Genomic DNA, 25498 nt, shown 5'->3' on the forward strand with positions numbered 1-25498 from the left:
TGATTTTTTTTTTAAATAACCTTTAATTACAAATGACACAGGAGTTAAAGGCATTGCACGCAACAGACTGAATTCTCTTGGTCTCCATTTCTTTCTCTGGTTCCATTACGAGGGTACTGGTCTAAAGGGGTAAGGTTTGGAAATCCATTTCTAACAAGACTCATTTATATCCATAAATCAGACAATATTTTGTCAATACAAGTTATTTTGAAAGGCAATGTTGGGTATCCAGTGATATGGCCAGGGATTCAGAACATTTGCAAGTAAGCAGATACATTTGAATCATCTGACAACAACTGAAAGTTTTAACCCTAACTGCTTCTGTAAGCCTCTCTTGATAGAAGAACTGGCTAAATGACCACAATGTAAATTAAAGTTAACAAGTACATTTTTTGATTTTATATTCCTGTGGTTGGCCCAGTTTCGCATCCCTAAAATATACAATTACATGTAATTAATGTAGCAGACATCACAGTAGTGATGAATATTCATACTGCCACCCAAAGGAATTGAACCAACAACCTTGGTGTCCCAAACACCACACTGTAATCAAGAGAGCTCCACAAAATCCATTAGCTTGTCTTATCAATTACATGGTATTGTAACAAGATTGTAACAACGACTGTCACAGACACATCAAAAAGATCCAGAGATCAGGATTGGGGGATAACCCAGAATTCACCAATAATATAGCAACTCTCACCACAAAATATACTCAGTCTACAAATACATGATTATATCTCAGCTCCAGAGAGGCTCCGAGTGACAGGCACAGGGGAAGAGAAGCAGCTGGGTGGATGATGGAGAGAGGTGGGGAGGAGGAGAGCACACTGATGGAAGGAATGTACAGTAAGTATAGAGAAGGCTAACACTCTGATCATGTGGCGCAGATTGACAAGAGGGCACCGAAACAGCCAGCCTCAATTATATGTAGGTAAGAAGTCCTGTAGTTGTTAAGTCCACGCAAGTTAGGTTAGTGAGTAGCATGAACCAAGACTTCAAGCTACTCATAAGAGATTATCCTGACTGATTAATGGGGTAGGATTGATTGAACATGGAATGATTGGACAATCCCCACTGGCTCAAGCTGACGGCTTTAAAGTATTCTAGTTGACGGTGGTGACCAATGATGGCTTGCAACTATGGAAATATAGTAGAAACCAAAGCCAATACCACGTTCAGTAGTGTCAATACCAGTCTGTGTCAAGTGTCCATACCAGTTAATATACTATGGGATATCTAACACCAGCAGTCCAAACCGAAGCTGAAAAGATTGAATGGTGACTATGACTTTTTGAATGACAGTCTCAGAGTCCAACTAGATGAATCCCTGCCAACTGGAGAGGACGTTTCCACAAATCAGGAGGCCATTTGGAAAATGTAAAACATCAGCTTGGATCGACAGAGCATCTGGTTGTAGTGTAAAATAGCTACAGTTACATCTGTGTATGATTGACAGGCAGCTGTCAGAAGCTGACAGGCAGAATGGATTCCCGCTCCTGAGCCTGGGTGACGGTCAATCCTTCCACATACATGGTCCGATGTTAGCGTCTGTCCTGATGGGCAGGTTGACTGAGGTGGTCATTACCAGGCGGGGCTAGGGAAGGAGTCAATCTGCACGGTGTCCTGGCAGACAGCGCCCTGGCTGCTGTAACACACACGCACTCTCATCTTCAGGCTCACCTGGTGGGGAAAGAACACGTGAATGTTTAGTAAATTGTGTGTGTGGGTCTGTGATATAGTTGGGTTGATTTCATTATTTTAAAAATAGGTTACAGATGACATGAAAAAAAACTAAACAATTGCTTTTGGATAACTGTTCCACCTAGAAAGAATATTTCTAAATTGACAAGAAAAATCATTCATAATATGACACCAAAGAGCATCATTCAGTCATGGTATAGATTAAAGTTTTAAAACTAAAAAGATTTATGTGAAGCACACAGTAGGGAAGAACACAATCTGGCCAGCTTGCTCCAAATATAGAACAGCTGGTTGCATTGAGCCCACAATCCATAAATGGGTTTTGGAACTTGACAGTTGCATGAGGTTATGCCTCACGTAAAGCATATACTTCTTGTGGTCAACATTTATTTCAGTTAGTTGCCACCAATGACCGAAACAAAAAGGAGAAACAAACTGAAAATAGCACTTGGTATAAACTAGGAGGGAATAAACTACCAGAAGATCTTAGACGTGCCACAAACATACATTTTTAAATCCAGGTTAAAAACTTATCTTTTCACATGCCCATGACTGAGCACTTAAACTTAACTGCAGTGTTTAGCCTTACAGCTTTTATCGCTTCCTATGTTTTTATCCCGTTTTCTATTCCATTTCTATTTTCTTATGCTATGTTTTATTATGATGTTGCTTAGATGTTTTCATTTGAGTATTTGTTTTTATGCTATTGTATTTGTATATTTTTTTTTTTCTTTGTAAAGCACATTTAATTGCTTCTACAGATAGGGAAAACATTATTTGATCCCCTGCTGATTTTGTACATTTGCCCACTGAAAAAATAAATTATCAGTCTATAATTTTAATGGTAGATTTATTTGAACAGTGAGAGAGAACAACAAAAAAATCCAGGAAAACACATTCCAAAAATGTTATAAATTGATTTGCATTTTAATGAGTGAAATAAGTATTTGACCGCTCTGCAAAACATGACTTAGTACTTGGTGGCAAAACCCTTGTTGGCAATCACAAGCATAATCTTTCCACTTCCATGTTTGATGGTGGGGATGGTGTTCTTGAGGTCATAGTCAGCATTCCTCCTTCAAACACAGCGAGTTGAGTTGATGCCAAAGAGCTTGATTTTGCTCTCATTTGACCACAACACAGTAACTTGGTGACTATGGTCCAAGCTGCCTTAAGATCATTGGTCCCAGCTGCCTTAAAATCCTTCTGTGTAGTTCTGGGCTGATTCCTCATCGTTCTCATGATCATTGCAACTCAACGAGGTGAGATCTTGCATAGAGCCCCAGACCGAGGGAGATTGACAGTTCTTTTGTGTTTCTTCCATTTGCGACTAATCCCACCAATTGTTGTTGTCACCTTCTCACCAAGCTGCTTGGCAATGGTCTTGTAGCCCATTCCATCCTTGTGTAGGTCTACAATCTTGTCCCTGACATCCTTGGACAGCTCTTGGCCATGGTGGAGAGTTTGGAATCTGATGGATTGATTGCTTCTGTGGACAGGTGTCTTTTATACAGGTAACAAACTGAGATTAGGAACACTCCCTTTAGGAGTGTGCTCCTAATCTCAGCTCGTTACCTGTATAAAAGACACCTGGGAGCCAGAAATCTTTCTGATTGAGAGGGGATCAAATACTTATTTAACGCATTAAAATGCAAATCAATTCAAAACATTTTTGACATGTGTTTTTCTGGATTGTTTTGTTGTTGGTCTCTCGATGTTCAAATAGTTTTTTTCCTCACTGTATGTATGAATTGTGCTATATAAACTTGCTTGCTTGATTGATTACTCCCTAAATACATGTGTTTTTCTGCATTATGTGCAATTTCAGGTTTATTTGTCTATTCTATAGGTGTGTTTTTCTTTAAAAGTAGTTACACCAATCAGCCATAACATTATGACAACCTGCTTAATATTATGTGGGTCCCCCTTTTGCCTCTGAAGGTGTGCTGTAGTATCTGGCACCAAGATGTTAGCAGCAGATCCTTTAAGTCCTGTAATTACGAGGTGGGGCCTCCATGGATCAGACTGGTTTGTCCAGTACATCCCTCAATTGGATTGAGGTCTAGGGAATTTGGAGTAGTTAATGTACCATTAACTGGTGACCAGCAGGACAATAGAATCTCAGAGTTTGAGAGATCTGAATGGTCTGCCAAATGACATCAATGCTGGCAGTTTATCAAAATGTTTCACTTGATGTTAGATGAAGTAATCAGAAATGGAATCAGACTTCTTTAAGAATGTAACTGTATTCCCAACTGTAGAGTGACCAGGGCTGATTAGTTACTTCACTTGTCTATCAGATTACTAAATCCCCTTTTCCTGTAATCCATTACACACAGTGTGCATGCTTCTGACCATGGACTGACTGAATGAAGGCAAACCTTGTTAGGGTTGTTGAGCAGAACAGTCTGAGTCACCAGGCCTAAACCCCGTGCTGGGATGACGTCACCACTCGGGGCCTTCATTTGTAACTGGACGCTCTAAAGTACATGGGAATGACAGAGAGATCATCAACAGCCTATAAGTAGAGCTTGGTTTTCCATGGTGTGATCATATGTTGTTTCTTGAAAAATATATGCCCATGTTTCAAAAAGGTTGGGACAGAGGACAAAATACTGGAAAAGTTGTGTAAAACCTGGTGGAATATCACACAACTAATTACATCAACTGGCAACAGGTCAGTAACATGATTGGGTATTAAAAGATCATTCCAGAGAAGATGGGTCTGTCAGAAGTGAGGATGGGGAGGGGTTCACCACTCTGTTAAAGACTGTGCAGGCAACTAGTGCAACAATTTAAGAATAACGTTTCTCAACATAAAATTGCAAAGAGTTTAGGGATCTCATCATCTACGATACATAATATCATTAAAGGATTCAGAGAATCTGGAGAAATCTCTGTATACAAGGGACAAGGCTGAAAACCAATATTGGATGGCCGTGATCTTCGGGCCCTCAATCAGCACTGCATTAAAACCAGACTTGATTCTGTGGTGGACATCACTGCATGGGCTCAGGAACACTTCCGAAAACCATTGTCTGTGAGGAGATTACATCGCTGTATCCACAAATGCAAGTTAAAACACTATCACGCAAAGAAGAAACCAGATATAAACAAGATCCAGAAATGTCACTTCCTTCTCTGGGCCTGAGCTCATTTAACATGGAATGAGGAGAAGTGGAAAACTGTCCTGTGGTCTGACTAATTAAAAACCTGAAATTATTTTTGGGAATCATGAACGCTGCGTCCTCTGGACTAAAGAGTAGAGGGACCATCCATCTTTTTATCAGCGCACAGTTCAAAAGCCAGCATCCATGATGTTGTGGGGGTGAATTAGTGCACATGGCATGGATGACTTGCACATCTGTGAAGGCACCATTAATGCTTAACAATATATACAGGTTTTGGAGCAACATATGCTGTCATCTAGACAACTTCTTTTTCAGGGAAGGCCTTGCTCATTTCAACAAGACAACAGCATGGCTCTGTAGTAAGTCTGGGGGCTAAACTGGCCTGCCTGTAGTCTAGACCGGTCACCCATTAACAACCCTTGGCGCATTATGAAACGAAAACTACGACAAAGGAGACCCTGAACTGCTGAGCACCTGAAATCCTAGATAAAGCAAGAATGGGAAAACATTTCACTTTCAAAACTACAGCAACTGGTCTCCTCAGTTCCCAAATGCTTAGAGTATTTTTTTGTTTTAAAGAGGTAATGCAACACAGTGATAAATATGCCCCTGTCCCAACTTTTTTGAAATGTGTTGCTGGCATCAAATTCAAAATGGTCATGTATTTTTCCAAAAACAATAACAGTTCCCATTATCACCATTTGATATTGCCTTTGTACTATTTTCAATTAAATACAGTGATAAAGGATTATCACATCATTGCATTCTGTTTTCATTTGCATTTTATAAAGAGTCCCAACTATTTTGGAAACAGGGCTGTACTTGGGTTGAGAAACACCAGTCTGGACAGCCCATCTCATCACTTACTAGTGTGGAATACAAAATACAAAGACAGCCTGGCAGGCCGAAACAGACCTTGGGTACCGCTGCTTGCAGGGTGAGGCTGGTGATATCTCCGTCAGTAGAGTTGGTGGCAGTCAGGGTTATGGTCATTCCTGTGTCTGTCTGGCTGTCAGTCTGTAGTTTCAGAGTGACACCATTCTTCTCATACACTTTAACACTAGGAGGAGCTATGGAAACACAAAAAACAAACAATCACAATGGCACTCATAAAATCATGACTTTTAGTTTTAAATAGCGTGGCGTTATTTCTTGTCCCGTAGCGTTTGTTTCAAGCTGCTGATGAGTTCATTCTAAATACCAAAAACCATGTCTTAAATGATGGCTTCAAATTGCTACTTTCTCCTCTCCATCCCTCTTTCACCTTCCCCTTTCCACTGCCTCTCAGCAGCTCTGTGGCTCACCAGGTGAGACGTCCAAGCCTCCCAGCAGGTCCAGTAGGTCTCCCCCAGACGTGCTGGTAGCTGGCCCCGGCACTGTGTGGGACAGGCCTGAGCTGGGGACAGGCTCCCCCGAACCACCTAGCAGGTCTAACAGGTCACACACCTTGAAAACAAGGGAAGGGTTTCACACAGATTTACATTCGGGGAGTTTAGCTTCTAGGGATGGCTTATTAAAAAAAAAAAGTTTAATTTTGCTCAGTAGGCCACATAACACAGTCCCCAAACATTATGAACATCAACAGTTACGTTTTTAAAATGTAGATGTTCAATACGGAGCAGATATATACAGAGTTCTATTATGTGGTGTTTTGCATACTTCTTGAGATAGTGTAATCATTAGACTTATACAAAAAATTCTAAAACAGTTTTGTGAAACTATTTAGAAAGTGCACAAACGATATATAATAAATAGATGAAAGCTGTAGACCAGTGGCGTCGTTAGCCCTGGGCGTCCGAGGCTATAGCCCCAGATCTTTCATGAATAGCCATGCACGCATGTGCATTCAAAGCCCTGTACTTTCTGTCCCGGGCTTGGCAGAAAGGTGGGCTAAGCCCTGAATGTATTGTGATCCTAGCGACACCTCTGCTGTAGACCATATTCAGATTGCTGTTATTTTAATCCCTTACCTGGTTACCAGGATCCTTGGGCAATACTACTTCCTGTGTCAGTTTGGTTTGCTCCAGCTCTTTGATACCCCCTGCTGATTCTCCATTCGTATGTCCTGGTGAGCTCTTGTCAATCACTGGCATTCTCTCCAGGACTGCAGCCCTGGGAGATAGATCTGTTAGCAGACGTGGCTACCATGATGAAGCAGAATCCCTTACTGAAGAGATGTCACGGTTCCTGTTGTTGTTTGGTTTTCAGATATATTAGTATGTGTGTACAAATCATTGGTTATCACCAACAATAATATACTAGGGTATGTAGTGTGAGATTATAGGCATGAAAACGGACTGAAACTCCACAAAGGAGATAGGTAACCAATTACAGATGGGGCCCCACACACAGATCCTCTGTACCTCATATGGTCGTATTTCTTAAACAAGGCGTTATATTCCACTGCCCTCTGCTGGAGCTCCACGTCGATGCAGCTACCATAGATGCTGACGATGCTCCGAATGCGACTGCCAGACATGGATGGAGAGAGGAGCAGCAGTAAACTATTTTAGTATTTACTGTATCAGCAATGAGTTTCCTCAGTCATCAGCAACTAAGTCCCAAGACCCCAAAAACTGACAAAGCAGAATTCAGAAAGTGCTGTAGTGTCTGTAGCAGTGTTCTGAGGGAAAGGAGATTAGGATGCTTACTCTACGTTATGAGTTATACGTGTGCTGAGTTTCATGGTTGCTGTTAGTGCAAAGCCCCTGGTTGCCGGCGACGACATATGTGACTGGAGGACTGTTTCCAAGGCGTCCAGAACATCATCCTCTGTCACCTATTGACAGGACAGAGGGGAAAAATACAACTGTCTGAGCTGACAATTAATAGTGTATTGTCAATGGGTTATAAAATGTCTGTATTAGAGCAACCAAATCATCCACCCGATCTACCTGAACTGGTTCAGTCTCCTCACACTCTCCCCTGAGCAGCAGGTCGCCATACTCCCCAATACACCAGCAGGCCACCTGTACCAAGGATTGCTGCACAGAGACAGAGACACCCACAAACACACACAGGGCAAATGAAAAACAACCAAAATTATATCACATAAGCAACTATCTTTAAAAAAGCCTTTAAAAGCAACAAAATAACAAAAGAGCTGAGATATTTTAGGATAAAGGTTGAAATATTCCAAAAAAGGGTAACAGGAATGACATATCTACTGAAAATACAAATGCAAATATATAAATACCAGTGTCATACCACTGAGATGTCTGTAATCAGGGCTCTGTATAGCTTGTGGACTGTGTAACAGTGTAGTTCTGTTGCCGTGGTGATGAGCTGGATCAGGTTGGGAACCGTCTCATCCCTCACATCGCCCCCTGCCTAAAAGAGATGGTACTACTTTCAAACACCAGACAGACAACCACAGGCCTGGTCAATGGACCACTGTTGAACTGCAAGCGTTTCAGCAACTGGTCCGACAATATTACCAATAGTATAAATAGTGAAAAGGTAGATCACAGTGAATACATACTGCACCAGTCAACAGTTTGGACACACCTACTCATTCAGGGATATTTCTATATTTTAACTTTTTTCCCCCACATTGTAGAAAAATAGTGAAGACATGAAAACTATGAAAGGAAGCCATCAGGTCATCACTCTACTTTGCGGTCAAATGTTCCTTACCCAGCCGGGAGGTGTGTTTTGGATCATTGTCCTGTTGAAAAATAAAATCATAGCACAAACTAGTTGGGATGGCCTGTTGCTGCAGGATGCTGTGGTAAATGCATTCTAGGTGACTAGCTCATGACATTGGTTAAGAAAAATGCAAAGAGTGCTCAAAGCTGTCATCAAGGCGAAGGGTGGCTACTATGAAGAATCTACAATATGAATTTTTTGGTTTACCACATGATTCCGTGTTGTTTCATAGTTTTGATATCTTCAGTATTGTTTTACAATGTGGAAAATAGAAAAACTAAAGGAATCCAATTGAATGACTAGATGTGTCCATACTTAAAAGTAAACGCATTGTCAAAATGTAAAGTTGTTTACCATCCTTCCAAAAAATAACAACCGTTAGAGTATCAGAGGTATTCAAATAATTGCACAAACATTGAGAGCGCACTTCATGAAAAAAATAAACCACAATTAGAGTCAGCCTGCATCTATTACTTTCACCAATAAGAAGTACTCATTTATGACCTGCAAGATACAGTATATCCGTGGGGGTTTTGTAATAGGTGGCCACTGTTAACAAGTTGTGCTGCAGCTCTGAATCCAGGAGATTGTGGTACAGTACAGTCAGTATTTACCGTGGTGAGGACATGCAGGATGGTGTCAATGTGCCAGCGCTGAGAAGGAGCATACCTGACAGAAACACAGACAGAGACACAGCGGTGTTCAGTGGCGCGGTTCAGACACTAACGCACGCAAGCTCTCACACACACACACACGCATAGACAAAGACCTCCAAACAAAGTGAGTGAGACAAACAACACCACAGACAGACAAGCACAATGAGACGTCCAGACAGTGGCAATACAAAGAGACAGGAGTAAAGCTCACAGACAGACAAGCACAATGAGACGTCCAGACAGTGGCAATACAAAGAGACAGGAGTAAAGCTCACAGACAGACAAGCACAATGAGACGTCCAGACAGTGGCAATACAAAGAGACAGGAGTAAAGCTCACAGACAGACAAGCACAATGAGACGTCCAGACAGTGGCAATACAAAGAGACAGGAGTAAAGCTCACAGACAGATTAGGTAGTACCTCTCTGCGGCATTGAAGATGCCAGAGGTGGTGTGAGCACGGAGCTCTGGAGGACAACTGGAGAGGAAGAGGAGCAGCTCTTTCATCAGAGAGCGGATGTTGACAGCTGACACCAGGGCCAGAGAAAGCTCCAACGCTCGGCTAAGGAATTCAAATGAGATGATCGCTATGTTAGGGCCGTCCCCAACAAAGAATTTAATCTTGGTAGACATTGTTTAGTATATTTTTATTTTCTAAAGTCACATTACAATACAGACCCTCCAAAAGTGTTTTAACATGCATGAAAATAGACCTATGTCAAAGGTCCTTTTTTATGACAAAACGTACTTTTCTTTACGTGTCATTTTGACATGAATAGTTTGTTTTAATGCCATTGATGTGAGGGCGGCTCCAGTACATTCCATTTTGGTTTTAGCGAGAATGCTCTTCTCCAAAGTCAAGGCCTCAACTTAACACATCCCACATGGTCATGAGTCAAGTACAAATGTTGATTAAAGACAAGTAGTAAAATTCCCTTGCAAAATTGTCAGGAAATACCCAAAAGGTAAGGATTAGACTCTGATTCGTATGGAGGATAGTTGAAGCTGGTGTTGCTAAGCCCTCCACCATCGCTTTCACTTCCTTGCTGTAAGTCAACATGACTTTGCATTTGTCAAGTTGATACTGTCCACAAGTCACCAGGATCACTGCTTACCTACAGTAAGTCTATTTAAATATAATAATGTAGAACTGCAGGTGATCGGTTACACAAAGCTGGTAGTACAGGTTATGAAATCACAACAGTACCGTTTGACAGAAGCATCCTGGTCCTTCAGACAGTCCACTATGGTGCCTCTATGACGCTGCACTGCATTGTGGTCCGTCTGAACAATCTTCTGAAGAGAAGTCATGGAGATATACCTGTGCAAAAAAGTATAAATAGATAAATGCGTGTTACTAGATTTGTGTGAGGTTTGCGAAACAACATTTGGTGCAGGCATACATTTCACGGAACATCAACTCTGCTCAATCAAGCAACATTATTGTGATTGCCTTTTAACAGTACAATTTCCTCCAATTTAATGTACCTCGTTTAATGTATTAAATGTAAACATTGCAGCTGTGTGCCTTCTTTCCTGGTGGTGAGCATGACTGCTCTTCTCCAAGGTCAATGCCATCGAAATCCCTATCTGGTGAAAGGATCTGCTATCACTGCACGCTGAGAGAATTACCCTACTGGCTCTGAGCCAGACTATCTGCTCCCCAGTAGCTGTCACATAGCCATGGGAGAGGAGCTTAATCCTGGGACAAGACCAGACTAACCTGCTGGGCCAGACAGACCCAACTGGGACAATCCCAACTGGAAGCATGCCTCTGAACAGATGGATAAAAAGGAAACTGATATGCGATTGTTAGCCCATGACGTACAGAAAGCAATACTTCCTGGTTGAGCAAGCCATGTTATAAGAAGCAGAAAGGCTTGGCGAGTTATGTACTGGAGGACACGCCTCTGTCTTTGACTCTCCGGAAACTGCTGCTGTGTGAGGCAAACCATAATTGGACATCATTAAAGTGGGAGTGGAGCAAAACAGGATAAAAACAAAAGGTTGCTCTGCCTGAGAAAACAGAAATATTGACGCAGTGGGCTGTAAACCATGAAAAAGGAGCAGGTGGATGGGTGAGTAGACTAACCGGATGTTTCGATCGTTGTTCAGAAGAAATCTCCCCAGGATGTTCACAGCCAGAACCTGTCACACACGAAAAACACACACAAATGTTACATTAGCCTTTATCCTGTGTAGCACATTCAACAAACATAAACAGTACATTTCGTGTCAAAAACACTTTTCTATTAAATGAAAAGCACCACAGCGTATAAACAAGAACAAGTGTAGAAAGAACGTCCAATTCATTTTTCAACAACATAAGATCAAACAAGGAACCACTTCTCGTTTGCCATCATGTAACACTAACCCTCAAGCCACTTTCTGATTTGATGTCCATGACAGTGAGAACCGTTTCATACAACACAGCACTGCCGGCAGTCTTGCTGCTGTCGGTGTTCGTAGCCACCTGGGTACACAACAAGTAATCCAAATCTAAGTGAATCGTACAACCCTGCAAGACGATTCACCTCGGTGTCGATCCTGTGTGGGATTGAATCAGTACCTGGGCCAGCAGGTCGTTCATGGCATCGCTGGCTGTATCATTATTACGTCCCAGGATCCTCAGCAACCTTAGAATGCGCACCTAATGACGGTGAAACGGGGAAGGAGACAGAGAACATGCTCAGTCAGAAGTAGCTTTTTCATTTTTAAATGGGGAGCGGACACTGACTATCCTTACTTATTTGTACTATTTTACAAGGCTTTTATTGACAGTGGGAACAACAGGAAAGGGGCAGAGGAGACACACTGGTAAAGGGAGGAGATAGGTATTGAACCCTGACCCTGGCTGACAGGAGGCTGCATCTGTGCATGGATCGTTAGCACCTTGACCACGGCTCTGCAGCGCCTGACTTAAACAGAAGAAATATTAAAACAGACTGACCTGCAGGAAGGGGTCGCTGATCCCAGCCACGTTGTGTTCTGGAGAGTAGCCTGACATCACCAGGCCTTTCATTATCTGGACCAGCTCCGGCACCACCTGGATCAAACCCACACCACAGACAAAATCATATACCATCCATGGATCAGGAAGTACGGGTGCGTTTTTCCAAACTATCCAGGTGCCATCGGGTGACACATTTTATAGGCAAGGACAATTTCCACGGGACTGGAATGTAACGTCCCAGCATGTTGAGTGGGGGGTGCTGGGGGTTCATCTTACCTTACGAAACTGCTCTAGCGTGTCTGGGTTGCGCTCACACAGCTCAGTGATGAGAACCACGGCTCCGTGTAACACCCCTGCAATCGGACTACACCATCAGGACAGAAGAACCGCTGCCAAACTGACACAGGTTCTTGTGCAATAACAAACACAGTGAGATTACATGATGTCCTCCAAGGTAACAGACTGGGAACAGGACCACTCAGACCGGCACCGTGCAGCAGTCAGCGAACAGCTGGTGACGCCGGATGAATTAAAAAAGAATAATAATAAACACCGACAGATGACAGTGACTCACCGTGGTTTTTTTCACAAAGCAGAGAACGAGCCGCAGGGGTGAAGAGCTCTCCGAGGTCTGGTACTTTTCTGACGATGTGTACTGCACAAAGAGCCGCCTGAAATGCCAGGGTCATTACAATCGACATCACATCGACACGCCACTGGACGTCTCGCCCTCAGATCAGAGCAGATAAAGGACTTTGTGTATCTGTTCCGGTTTGGAGGGAGTTTGGGTTTCAGCGTTGCCAATGTCAGATACGTGGTGGAAGGATTGGCGAGCTGTGTGTGTGTGTGTGTGTCACAGATGATGCTCACCTTTTTCTTGATGTAGGAGTTGGAGGCTCTGAGGAGGCGGTCGATCTCCGGAGCGAGGTCTCGACACATCTCAGCTGAGCCCATACAGGCCAAGGTGCACAGAGCCAGGGACTGGACATACTGACTGTTGTGGGACAAGTCACTACAACCAACACAGGGAGAAAGAGACTTTAATAAATATTAATGACTGAGCTATTAAACTGCTCTGTGCCCCAGTATAGGTCACTAAATCACCGGTTCAGGATTCATGCACCAAGTCACTGTGCCAGAGTGCCATCTGAAACGGCTAACGTCATGGTACAGTGACAGTGTCCTTACTTCTTGATGGAGTTAGTGATGAGTAGGCTGGCATCCTGCTTCTCGTCTAGAAGCATCATGGCACCCAGGTACCCGACACGCTTCTCGTTGTACCGAGGGCTAGCTATCAGACGCACACACTCCATCTGACACACAAGAGTGCATCGGAGGGCTGTTAACACGCAAACACACCAACTCTACAGACTCAAGCCCTGATTTGCTTACGGAGGCATTGATTGTTACCTGACCAAAGTGGGCTGGGTATCCCAGCATGTGCACATACAGCAGTTTTGCCAGGTTGTGAGAGCGCGTCCCATTGTCAGCCTGTCTGAACTGTGCCCGGATGGCAGCACACTCCCTCTGAATCACACCACGCTCCTCTCCTTGTGTACGGGCTCCTCTGATCACCCTGATCATCTCCTGCAGACGCACTGACGGAGACATGGCTCTGTGTGCATTTGTGTGTGGGACAGGAACAGATAGAGGGATGCAAGGTTACAGATGTCCAGTTGGTACAGTGGTTGACATATCCTTGAAGAATGACAAACATATTTAAGAACCCCCAAACATTGCAATCGGAATGTGAATATGTACTGACTATCAGTGCTTGTAAGGCAAACCTGGTGGAACAACTCATTGAAATGTTCATGACCATCTGTCATTGGAACATGTAAAAGCACCATCCAACATACTCCTTTAGTAATTCCAAGGTGCAGGCCTAGGTTGCAGGTGCTGTTAACGGTACAGTACACCTGAGAAGATCGTTATCAGATATCTACACTCGCAACTACGTTGTAAAATAGTTGGACCATTCAGTGAATCACGAACAGTAAAAAGTACAGTTTTGAAAAACAATTTACAACAATAAGATATTTCACGGCCACGTAAGTGTATGACCGCGACGTTAACTTGCATAACATCTACAGTAGCTAACGTGACAATGTATTGTATTATTTTGCCTAACGTGACGTTAGCTTTGCTAGACACAAAACCCGATGTTTTGATGGTGCAATTGCTGTGCTGGCAAACACGGAACCGCAAGTCTGGTCTGGAAATGTTGTTTTGTCGATAGAACTGTAGTTTGACAACATGTTCGTAGAGAAACAATGCCAGAAAAACGATGTCAACCATTCATTTATTTCGCTAGCTGAATATCGAGGATAACCTCGGATTACATGGGAGCTACAGCACAGCAGCTAGTCTCTCTCCGTCTTACCTTAGCTTCAGAAAGTGAAAACGCCCCTAGTAAAATACCAACCAACCCCGTTTCTTCACTCAATTAACCGAAATGTCAATATTCATTTAACTCTTGCTATACAAATGTTTTGGCAACTAAAACTCCTCAGCGGCTATCTTGTATAGTTCCTAAGCTTCATGTGAAAACCATAATGGCAGCATCACTTCCGCCATCTGATCTCTGACAAGGCTTGAACTCCTCCCCTTACAAAAACTGTAGGGCTACGTAGAGGTCGGTGTCCTTGACAACAGGTGGATGAAAGTTTGGGCTTTGCGGTAATTTATGTGCACAGATGGAGAAGTGACCACTTACACAAACTGAAGGGAAGCTATTTTCCTAATATCGGTTACCCAAAAGTGAAAGTTTCACATGTTTGTTATTTCCTGTTTTTAATCAGTCTACAAAAGATTAACTTTTATCGTATAGTTAAACACCTCATCAGACATGCCCAAACGTAATTCTTTCAATATGGGACATACGTGTGTCTATGTGTGAAAGCACATTTCACGGTATGCTTTCGGTCCACTGCAAACACAGAATACTCGGCCAAAGTTGTGGTGCTGGCTTGAGCTGTACGACATCATGTTACACAATAGTGGTGGCTTGTTATAAATAGTGATTGAATCGTATTGGAGATGTTGTGGAATCAAACATCGAAAATGAAAAGCACTTTGTGACAACTGCTGTTGTAAAAGGGCTTTATAAAATACATTTGATTGATTGAGGTATTGCCCTCTGAGGAATAGCTAATGGAGGAGAGGTTTCATCTCATTTGAGACACTAATCTACCAGTATGGGGCTTCCAACATTACACTGAGACTGAGCGGGAATGTTAATTTCCACTACAGGAAAGGTAATGTAATCATGGAGTAATCACCATTTTGTGCGGACAGGGAATATTAGTGTTCCAGTGCAGGTTTGTATTAAGTGGGAGAATACAAGATAATGAAACTTGAAAGGGTTAATAAATCACACAGTAATACCAAACGGTTGCATAAATGCTAACTATGTATTGCACAATAAAAAAGACCTGCGCGCAGCTTATTACTCCAGATACATTTACAATACAGCGCAGAGTGGTGCCAATTTGACTACCAGTCTATTGACCTAACATTCCTATCCTTAGCACCCACTATCATTACCCAATGACATGACATGGAGTAGTCATGGCAGCCATTTTGTACATTAAGTAATCAGTTTACTAAAACTTGTGTGCCATTAAATCAAAAACAGCAGCCACTATTACTACTGGAATAAAGGGGCTGGAATATTATGTGAAGAGACTGGTCCTCAGGCTAGACTGATGCCTCTTCCTGACCAAAATGTAATGTACTTTAATATTGTATGTTGCAAAATGTCTATGATTATTAATACAATGTTTACATAATTATTACATTCAATGCATAGGTCATATTACTAGAATAAACATCTATTTGTGGACATCAGTGCATAATAACAAGGGTGAGTGACACATTATTACTTTAAATTGTCTCTCTCTACATCAAAAAAAGATTTGATTGCTCAGGAGTCTGCCTCTCTGTACACCTGCCTCTCTACAGTAGTATGTGAAAAAGCAGTCTCCAGAAAGCACCTATACATATCTATAAACAATAACATCAATCAAAAGACATAAAATAAAACAAATTAAGTAGTGGGAATGACAAACATTTAGGGTGGTGTGGGAAACAATACATGAAGAGCACTCAAATATTCCACCTTGTCTCACCCTAAACACCAACAACAGATACCAAAAAAGAACAACCAATACAGTACAACACTGAACAAAAATACATCAAACAAGAAATGTATTTCAAATAAATGTATTTGGAAAAATATTTAATCTGTCTAAAATACTGACATTGCACCTCAAGACCCCTGACAATGGGCAATAGTATTGCACTGAGGCAGGTGTACAGTTTTAACTCCAGTCAATATTTAAGGGAGAACAGAGTACTATAGCGCATTTCCTTGAGTATACCCGTCCAACTTTTGAAATCAAGTGTTTTTGTGTGTGCCCATATTCATTTGGATGGGTTCAATGCCTTCCCAAGTTCATCATCATCTTCTTTCGGTCCTTGTTGCAATCCCACATTTCTGCTTTCACCCATGTCCGGGTACACTACAATAAAGAACTTTTGACAAACGTGGGTCATCTTACCTGGACGGGAGAATGGAGTGAGGAAAGACCAAGAGAGTGAAAGAGCAAAACATATTAGATTTCCCTTCATTATAATCCTACAGCTAAACATTTCACATAACTTTACACTGCTATGAGCCACTATACTGGGTCCAGGTTTTTCCTGAACATATGACTAGGCAGAACTCCTAGCAATTTGCATCATAAACACTGAAAATGGTTCTCATACCGATGAAGGTGTCGAAGCATTGAGGCTTGTTGTCCCAGTAGACACCCAGGAAGTAGACAGGGACTCCAGTCAACATGATAGCCATGCCCAGACCACACACAACAGGCTCAGAGTACAGGGAGAAGATAAGGAGGAATGCCCAGAACAACAGGTAGATCACTGGCCACATCAGGCTCACCTGAAGAAAGGACAACCAAAGATGTCTACACATGCAAACCAGTAACAATCCTATACAACTGTAAATCTAACAAACAATTCCAATACAAACACAAAGTAGAATGGCAGATGTGCATTAAGTTAGGTTCCTCTTCACTTACCACAAATGCATGCCTTGTTTACTAAATTTGCTGTACTGCTCATTTCACACCAATATTTTGTCTTTAGACACTATTACATTACACAGCACTAAGGAGGCACCAGTAGTAAAATTCTTGGCCAATAACAATGACATTACCAGTGTTTTGTCATTTAACAACATAGCTTCTGATTATGCTTCTAAGTTCAATAAATGCTCATTCATATCATACAAATGTTATAATTGTATGTTCCAATAACAAAAGACTCAAAAATAAACACAATGAAGAGAAAATGTATATGATAAAGTACGTTCTCTCTCTATAATTGTACATTATTCAGTGTCTGGATATACACTTAGTAAATACATATTGGACTTAAACCTGCAACAGAGAATAAATAATAACAATAAAGAAAATAGGACACATGGCCATTTTATATCAACTGGCCAATACTGATTACTACAATCTTTGCATATAATCCTCTGCTAAAGATTGCTGCCCGGTATATCAGTGCATCCCTATACAGTACGTTATCCCCATTCTAGCACTAAGTTGCAGGCAATTTGAAAAGCACATTCTTTAAATGGCATGATATAATGTGTGTATTGAACCATGGCTTGGCTTAAACTATATAGATCATAGGTCTTCAACCCTCTCCTGGGGACCCCCCCAACCATCTCACAGTTTAGTTTTTGCCCTGAACTAACTAACATGTAAGTTTTGTTAATTAGTTAAACATTTGATTCAGGTATGCTAGCTCTGGGATACATCTTAGATGGAATGGCTGGGGGGTCCACAGGAGAGGGTTGAAGATCTATGCTATAGATGATACTAAAACAAGTATGTAATACAGTGGGGAGAACAAGTATTTGATAACCTGCCGATTTTGCACGTAGAGCATGCAAGACCAGAGAGCTGTGTAAGGACATCTGGGATAAAATTGTAGACCTGCACAAGGCTGGGATGGGCTATAGGACAATAGGCAAGCAGCTTAAAACCATTAGTAACACACTACGCCATCATGGATTAAAATCCTACAGCACACGCAAGGTCCCCCTGCTCAAGCCAGCGCATGTCCAGGCCCATCTGAAGTTTGCCAATGACCATCTGGATGATCCAGAGGAGGAATGGGAGAACATCATGTGGTCTGATGAGACAAAAATAGAGCTTTTTGGTCTAAACTCCACTCGTCGTGTTTGGAGGAAGAAGGAGGAGTACAACCCCAAGAACATCATTCCAACCGTGAAGCACGGAGGTGGAAACATCATTCTTTGGGGATGCTTTTCTGCAAAGGGGACAGGATGACTGTACCGTATTGAGGGGAGGATGGATGGGGCCATGTATCGCGAGATCTAGGCCAACAACCTCCTTCCCTCAGTAAGAGCATTGAAGATGGGTCGTGGCTGGGTCTTCCAGCATGACAATGACCTGAAACACACAGCCAGGGCAACTAAGGAGTGGCTCCATAAGAAGCATCAAGGTCCTGGAGTGGCCTAGCCAGTCTCCAGACCTGAACCCAATAGAAAATCTTTGTAGGGAGCTGAAGGTCCGTATTGCCCAGTGACAGCCCCGAAACCTGAAGGATCTGGAGAAGGTCTGTATGGAGGAGTGGGCCAAAATCCCTGCTGCAGTGTGTGCAAACCTGGTCAAGAACTACAGGAAGCGTATCATCTCTGTAATTGCAAACAAATATTAAGTTGTGCTTTTCTGATGTATCAAATACTTATGTCATGCAATAAAAGGCAAATTAATTACTTAAAAATCATACAATGTGATTTTCTGGATTTTTGTTTTAGATTCTACATGCTTTGTAAGTGGGAAAACCTGCAAAATAGACAGTGTATCAAATACTTGTTCTCCCTACTATATCTGCACTCTGCCATCTATATTCACATTCTCCAATGTACGACACAGGGATCAACATGCTTTGAACATGACAAAATCATACGTGTGTCAGATGTAACCCATCATAAATAGACCCATTATTTAAAGACTGTAATAATGTCTTGACTTCAGTCAAGCATTCCTATCAAAATCAAGCAATTCCCAAAATTTGCTGGGAAGCAATAACCTTGTCCAACAGGATGGAGTACACTTATGGAGGGTTTACCTTGATTGGCCGATGCATGTCTGGCTGTTTGATGCGCAGCACAATCTGCCCAGCAACAGTTACCCCATAGAAGAGGTAGTTTATGAAGCCCACATAGTTGATAAGGGTATACATGTCACTAGTGCACAACATCAGCAGGGTAGATATACACTGGAATGAAGAGAGGGAACATATCCATAAATGTTCCATGTAAAATTAGTAACAAATTAAAGTATGCCTTCAAGAAAGATCACACCTACAAAGAGGCGCAGTGAACTTAAAACGTGTGCAACTCTGCGGAGGTGTGTGGGAGATTGAGGAAGAGAAGTTTGTTGTCATCAGGTAGTTAGCAAAACTCACAGTGAACAGCAGGGCTGGGATTGGGGTGCAGCGTTTCACATGAATCATGGCCAGGAGCCGGGGGAGATGGCCTTCCCTCGCTCCTGCAAAAAACAGCCTGAAAAAAAGAGAAACATTAACACCAAGTCAGCACAGAGGAATAACAATTATCCTCACATTAAAATGTCTGACTTTACCAAGAATGAGGACACAGCCCATGGAGGCACAGATCAGAGAACACAGGTGATGACAACAGGGACGGGATATAGAGCCATTGAGAGATGCAATTACAAGCAAGAACAATTTTTAAGAAACTGCACAGACAGAACAAGGAAGTGAAATGTGACCACAAGGTCAGGTATTACCATACCACATGTATGAGAGGTCCACGATAGACTGAAGATGATAATATGGAATGTTAATTACAGACCAGACAGCACATAAAAAGGGGACACACAGGAAGACGGAGGGACCGGGTGAACTGACCGCGATGAGGTGAAGAGGGAGCCATTGACACCCCCGAAGGTAGACAGAGCCACAGAGATGGGCATGACCCATGACATCACTCCAAGTAACTTCTCACCAAACGTCTGGGAGAGAGTTTGGAGTTGACATAGGAGAGAGGAGAAAGGTTCAACGACACACAAAAAACTGCTACAAACAGACCTTTTCAGGATTACCACAAAACTCAAGGCAGGTGACTAAAGACATGTGTCACTAATGAGCAGGCATCAAAACAAGCCACATGGTCATTCCCAGCAGCAACCATTCCCAGCAGCAACATCAGCCACACAGGGACGCTTCTGACCACAGCGACAGCATTGGAGGCCAGCAGCTCCTGAGGACTCATGGCGGTAACGTAGGCGATGTTGGCGAACACGTAGACAAACGTCACCAGTGGAATGGAGATGAAGATGGCCCGGGGGAGGTTCCTGTCAAACAGAAACAATGGTCTTTAGGATCTGGGGCACCCAGGTGGTGCAGCAGTCTGAGGCAGCCTCACAATATCTAGGTTGTGACAGGGAGCGACATGGTCAGATGCATATTAGACAATTGTCACCCCCAGGGTGGGGGGGTGGAGACTAGAGATAGACCAATTAGGATTTTTCAACACTGATGTCCATGCAGATTATTGGGAGCCAAAAAAACGCTAATAATTCACATTTCTATGCTAATATCAACCAATCGGTAGCTAACTACTGTTTGTGATGATTGATTGTTTTCTGAAAAACAGGCCTAGACATCACAATAGCTAGCAACGTACATGGTCCTTTTGATGGCACATAGCGTGACAGGTGGTCAGACTGCCACACAATTTCCTCGTGGTTGGCCATGTCATTTTAATATGTGCTTCCCCACCAAAAAGAATACCAGCCATTATCATAGTACAACATTGATTACCGATTGTTTAGAAAACCTTAAATCTGCCCTAATTAATCGGCCAGTCTGATTAATCGGTCGGATTCTAGCGGAGACTCCCTTAGGTGGTGTGCCTTCAAAAGCTAAGTGATGTCATCAGTGGAGTGAACCTGCCCTCTGACTGATCTGACAAATTTCCTGGTTCAAACTGCCCAGGAGGAAGACATGCCACAACTCTCCAGAGCCTGTTGGGACTGCTGCGACGAGACAGGGACACACAGGGTTACAGGGTCGTAGGTACAACTTGATATCATGCGACTGGGGATGAAAAAAAAAAAAAACATGTATTTTGGTTGTCATGTCTGGGCGAATTACCATAACCTTTGATAATACAGGCCTAACCAGACATCTCACAGTCTCTTCTATTTTACATTTAAAAGGATAATCAGACAGGACAGGGTGTGCTTGCGATTTTACCCTGTTGAGAAAGTGTGAGAATTGAGTCATTCCTTGGCTGTGGCTCACCTATAGGGGTCGACAAGCTCCTCTGTGACATAGTTGAGGAAGTTCCAACCACCGTAGGCAAAGGAGCCCTGCAGAAACGACAGTGCTATCTGACCAATGTCGTAGGGCTGGAATGTCTCAAACGCATGCACTGGCTCCAGCCAGTAATACTGCCCTAGATGCACACACACGCACACACACACACACACACACACACACACACACACGCACACACGTTTACTTAGCTATTTAAATAGAGACACCAAAGTTGACTCACCTAAAAAAAAAAAATCCTACTTTTACTAACCTTAAACTCAATAACCTAACATTAATGCCAAACAATCACCTAACCATAATGCCTAACCACTAACACCTAAACCAAAATTCCAACCCTAGCCCCACTTGCAACTTGCAATGCCCTAAACACAATACTTAAAACAAAGAAAATCATTTCTCAAAATCGGAACCAGAAAAACTTCCCCATTTATCACATTTTGGGGACTTTTTTGTCCTCATAATGTAGTTAGGTCAGAAACACACACACAGACACGAGTGTTAAGTTAGGCTGCATGTATAGACTGTACTCAGGGATTGTGGGAAGTGGGATGAGAAGGTATGTGAACTTTAATCCTCCCTCTCATGTAGGGATAATGCAAATCCTGCAGGAAGCATGAGTTAAAAGCATTGTGGTGCTCTGGCACTATTCCGGGTTTCTTTAGCTTATTTCCCCCCTCACATCTTGTGATTGCTCCAGTGTGTCAAAGGTTATGTGCGAGAAAGTGAGCCGACGAGAGACAGAGTGAGAAAGAGCTGGAGATTGAGGAAAACTACCTTTACAAATCTGCACAAAGCCCATAATAATGATAAGACCCAAGGCCAGCAGCTTCCCAGTAGTAAAGACATCTTGAACATGAGTGGCCCAGCGCACACTGGAGCAGTTCACCCACGTCAGCAACACTGGAATGAGAAGGACAAGAGTCATCACACAGTACACAGCAGCACATTCCCAACATCTAGAGGAACCAAAGAGGAGGGACGTGGCCTAAAGGTTACAGCATACGACCAGTAACTAAAAGGTGATTATATCGGGAAAAAAGAAAATACAACAACTATGTCATTCCTTTAGCAAAGGCAGTTAGCCCATATTTCTGCACTTGGACTTAAGGAGCCAGCTTCCTACACCTCTCCAATCCAGAGTTTTTGGGTTAAATGGCAAATATCATGTGCAAACAAATATCCTCTCTCAGCACAACACATAATGCATTAAGAGAACTGCAGCGCAAACTCAACGAATAAAGCTTAATTAAACGAAGTAATCCGAAAGAAAGCAAAGTAAACAAACGTTATCCAACCAAGTAAGGCAGTCTGTACGTTCTCTAAGGGCCTCACATAGACAGAGGGCAGCCAGCAGACGGAGGCCACTCTCTGGGGGGAAGCAGGTGGGGAAGAGGGGCTGCAGAACATAGTTGGAGAAAGTGAGCGCGATGACCGCCTGGTTGGTGGGGTAGATGACCAACACAGCAATCCACAGTCGCAGGAACCTGGGAGAGGCATGGAGAGGGTCGTTGTCATTCACACACGGACAGGGCCGTGAAACACTCAGAAACACCTAATCATCTCTTTGATACAGAGGAAAAAACCTGTGCGGGAAAGTGTGGGAAACCAATTAGCCGACATTCCAAGCATGACAGTAGACTATTGAATACTACGGGCTGATGTTTCGTGCACAATAAAGAGGACAGGCGTCATTGAACAAACTAGGTTAATGACATACAGAAATGGTCAGGGACAAAAGAGGGGCTACTGTACTGCTTAACGGGGGGTTTTTACAGTTCGGCGGATGAAGATGGGCGGCTCAGAAAAACAACAGATTCATTATGCCATCACCACGCACTGCATTTCGCCTCACCCCGCAAGTCCTCCAAAGATGTCCTTGACGTAGGAGTAATCTCCTCCAGACTTGGGGATGGTAACGCCCAGTTCAGCATAGCAGAGGGCACCAATGGCTGTGATCACTCCGGTGATAATCCACACGATGAGAGCCAGCCCCACAGAGCTGGCGTTCTCCAGGACACCCTTCGGGCTCACAAAGATCCCTGACCCAATGATGTTGCCTGAGATGCAGACAAAGAGACAGGAGGGTTCAGGACTGGGGGGGAAATGCTGCATCAGTTGTTTCAAAGACCTGGTCAACATCGCACAACATAGACTTAAGTTTGATGGACAATGAGGGAGTTTCCCGCATTAGTTGATTTAGAAACATGGTATCCCAAAAATATGACTTGTTCGGGGCTCATTGCCTAAATTAACATATCATTTAACTATGATCAGGCTCTGGAATGGGCTGGAATCTGACCAGCACCTCTACCCCTAAATAAGCTCCCAGAGGACTCAGAATGCAGAAGTCTTTCTAACAGATATTCTCTACAAGCAGAGAATGTTATTGTTATGAAGCATGTGATTCTACAGTCATCAAGCACTGGTGTTGGTTTTCCCCCTAAAACTGTTTGACTCATGATTGGATGTTGTTCAGGGTTCTAACCCAAATCTAATGTACCAGATTCACATCTCTTCCTGAATGCTACACTAAATTGGTGTATTCCTCCTCCCTTGAGGAGTGAAGTACTAATTCAGTGTTTCTCAACCCTGCTCCTGGACACCCCCTGCCCTGCCCTGCCCTAACATACCTGATGTAGCCCATGAAGGACTTGATAATGAGCTGATCATTTGAAAACATGCAGGGCAGGGAGGTGCCCAGGAGCAGGATTGAGAAACACTGGCTCTACAGGAAGGTTGTGCTCCTGGGTTAGAGATAATATTTACAGGACATTAACTCGCCAGTAAAAATGTTGACAGCCCTGGTCTAGCCTAGAACAGTGTTGATTATAGAACAGGGAGAGGTTAAATCTCGCTGCAGGAGATGTGCAGCCTTGTCGTTTAGTATGATGCGCTCAGAGCTACTCTCCCACACCAAGATTGATTTAGACATGATCGATAGCACTTACTGTATGCAGACTTACCCACTATAATTCCACATGCGCTAACAAGGCCAATCTCTTTCTTTAAGGCCACTCTTCCGGAGCCGTCTTTACTGGATTCCGAAGCGGTATCCCAGTCCGCCGACGCATTGCCCCGTTGCCTAGGACCATCAGTCATCGTGTGACTCCAGGATAACTGTTACAGTAGATACAAAGCGCAGTTGGGTGTTACTATCTTAGGAGAGAAAAATGATTATGCACAACAAAACTATTTAGCTGATTCAAAGTTATCTCGGTGCCGTATAAAACCAATTTAGCCCGTTGTACACAAAACGTGCATAAGGTGTCCACTTCTGGACTATGCTAGCTGAACATACATACACGCAAGTGGGCCCGATTATTTTCACTAGACAACACAAACTGCAGGTGCTCAAACTGATGAAGCGTGCAATAACGCCCAGTGCCGTATCCTACCAGTTAGAGAGTGCGTGGACTACAGAGATTAATTCTATTATTAGAAACAACTACATCACAGCATAAATAATTCAATGGAGAGCGACGCATCGGGTTGCGACGTGCCAGGCCCCACCTGCGAAAGCAGGCACAAAGTCACCAACCTGCAAAATGGGCTATGGAGGAAGGCCACTGAAGATAATCTTGCACTATAATAAAAGGTAAAATCTTTGTTGAACATTGGACACAACAACGTAACTGGAAATAGCAAGTAATTAACGGTATTAGTAAACGTTTTGTTTTTCAAAAGCGCATGCGGTGCCAAATGCAGATTACATTTTTTTTGCCTATAATAAAGTTATTTAAATTGGAATAAAAAAAATTTTCCTGACGAGGGCAATTCAGTGTGTATATATTTAATGTATATAACCTACCCCACTGCAATCTTGACAGCTTAAAATTCAAACAATTGACAGAGTGATTACCCACCTCTTCCTCCTTAGTTGCCGTGACTTGAAATGAAGCATCTCCAGAATTCTGTAGTCAGCACACACTGTGCTAATCTATTCTACATCAGTATGTGAACGAGACGTCTGCCCTACCGAGAAATTGGAAATG

General features: G+C 42.9%; 2 protein-coding genes across 8 annotated transcripts; both read right to left on the reverse strand.

The window, feature by feature from the left end:
* Positions 1–14718, reverse strand: ap1g2 (adaptor related protein complex 1 subunit gamma 2). Of its 2 annotated transcripts, none has more exons than XM_010889200.4 (22): positions 14476–14718; positions 13503–13707; positions 13281–13405; positions 12963–13104; positions 12667–12763; positions 12369–12445; positions 12090–12185; positions 11709–11789; positions 11514–11612; positions 11232–11287; positions 10347–10460; positions 9561–9701; positions 9098–9152; positions 8043–8165; positions 7730–7819; positions 7487–7614; positions 7199–7303; positions 6806–6947; positions 6140–6281; positions 5751–5905; positions 4086–4184; positions 1–1683 (listed from the first exon to the last, which is right to left on the reverse strand). In XM_010889200.4, the coding sequence occupies exons 2-22, from the start codon at positions 13701–13703 to the stop codon at positions 1585–1587; spliced, it is 2367 nt and encodes a 788-aa protein (XP_010887502.1). In that variant the 5' UTR covers positions 13704–13707; positions 14476–14718; the 3' UTR covers positions 1–1584. The 2 variants fall into 2 exon arrangements, with proteins under 2 accessions (XP_010887502.1, XP_010887492.1); XM_010889190.5 differs by lacking the exon at positions 14476–14718 and adding an exon at positions 13880–14419.
* A 767-nt stretch (positions 14719–15485) lies between these two features.
* On the reverse strand, positions 15486–25495 carry slc7a8b (solute carrier family 7 member 8b). Of its 6 annotated transcripts, none has more exons than XM_010889154.3 (13): positions 25370–25495; positions 25017–25089; positions 24470–24623; positions 23359–23563; positions 22839–22990; positions 22281–22406; positions 21471–21624; positions 20395–20518; positions 20073–20176; positions 19608–19704; positions 19269–19418; positions 16863–17040; positions 15486–16654 (listed from the first exon to the last, which is right to left on the reverse strand). In XM_010889154.3, the coding sequence occupies exons 1-13, from the start codon at positions 25405–25407 to the stop codon at positions 16518–16520; spliced, it is 1692 nt and encodes a 563-aa protein (XP_010887456.2). In that variant the 5' UTR covers positions 25408–25495; the 3' UTR covers positions 15486–16517. The 6 variants fall into 6 exon arrangements, with proteins under 6 accessions (XP_010887456.2, XP_010887438.1, XP_019897520.1 ...); XM_010889136.3 differs by having other exon boundaries at positions 25045–25089; positions 25370–25437; XM_020041961.2 differs by having other exon boundaries at positions 25045–25089; positions 25315–25389.
* Between the last annotated feature and the right edge of the window lie 3 nt (positions 25496–25498).

Source organism: Esox lucius, chromosome 3 (genome assembly GCF_011004845.1).
Source record: "Esox lucius isolate fEsoLuc1 chromosome 3, fEsoLuc1.pri, whole genome shotgun sequence".
NCBI lineage: Eukaryota > Metazoa > Chordata > Actinopteri > Esociformes > Esocidae > Esox > Esox lucius.

What these genes read in the sequence shown, in the direction of transcription:
- ap1g2 (XM_010889190.5), bottom strand. Translation starts at nt 13,914, where the DNA reads ATGGTCATGAACATTTCAATGAGTTGTTCCACCAG. An exon ending in TCAGCGACCCCTTCCTGCAG is followed by an intron (nt 11,790 to 12,089) that starts GTCAGTCTGTTT and finishes CACCGTCATTAG; the next exon opens with GTGCGCATTCTAAGGTTGCT. An exon ending in CCAAGGATCCTGGTAACCAG is followed by an intron (nt 6,282 to 6,805) that starts GTAAGGGATTAA and finishes CTTGTTTTCAAG; the next exon opens with GTGTGTGACCTGTTAGACCT.
- slc7a8b (XM_010889154.3), bottom strand. Translation starts at nt 25,407, where the DNA reads ATGCTTCATTTCAAGTCACGGCAACTAAGGAGGAAGAG. An exon ending in CGGCAACTAAGGAGGAAGAG is followed by an intron (nt 25,090 to 25,369) that starts GTGGGTAATCAC and finishes CTTTTATTATAG; the next exon opens with TGCAAGATTATCTTCAGTGG. An exon ending in CCTCCAATGCTGTCGCTGTG is followed by an intron (nt 20,177 to 20,394) that starts GTCAGAAGCGTC and finishes ACTCTCTCCCAG; the next exon opens with ACGTTTGGTGAGAAGTTACT.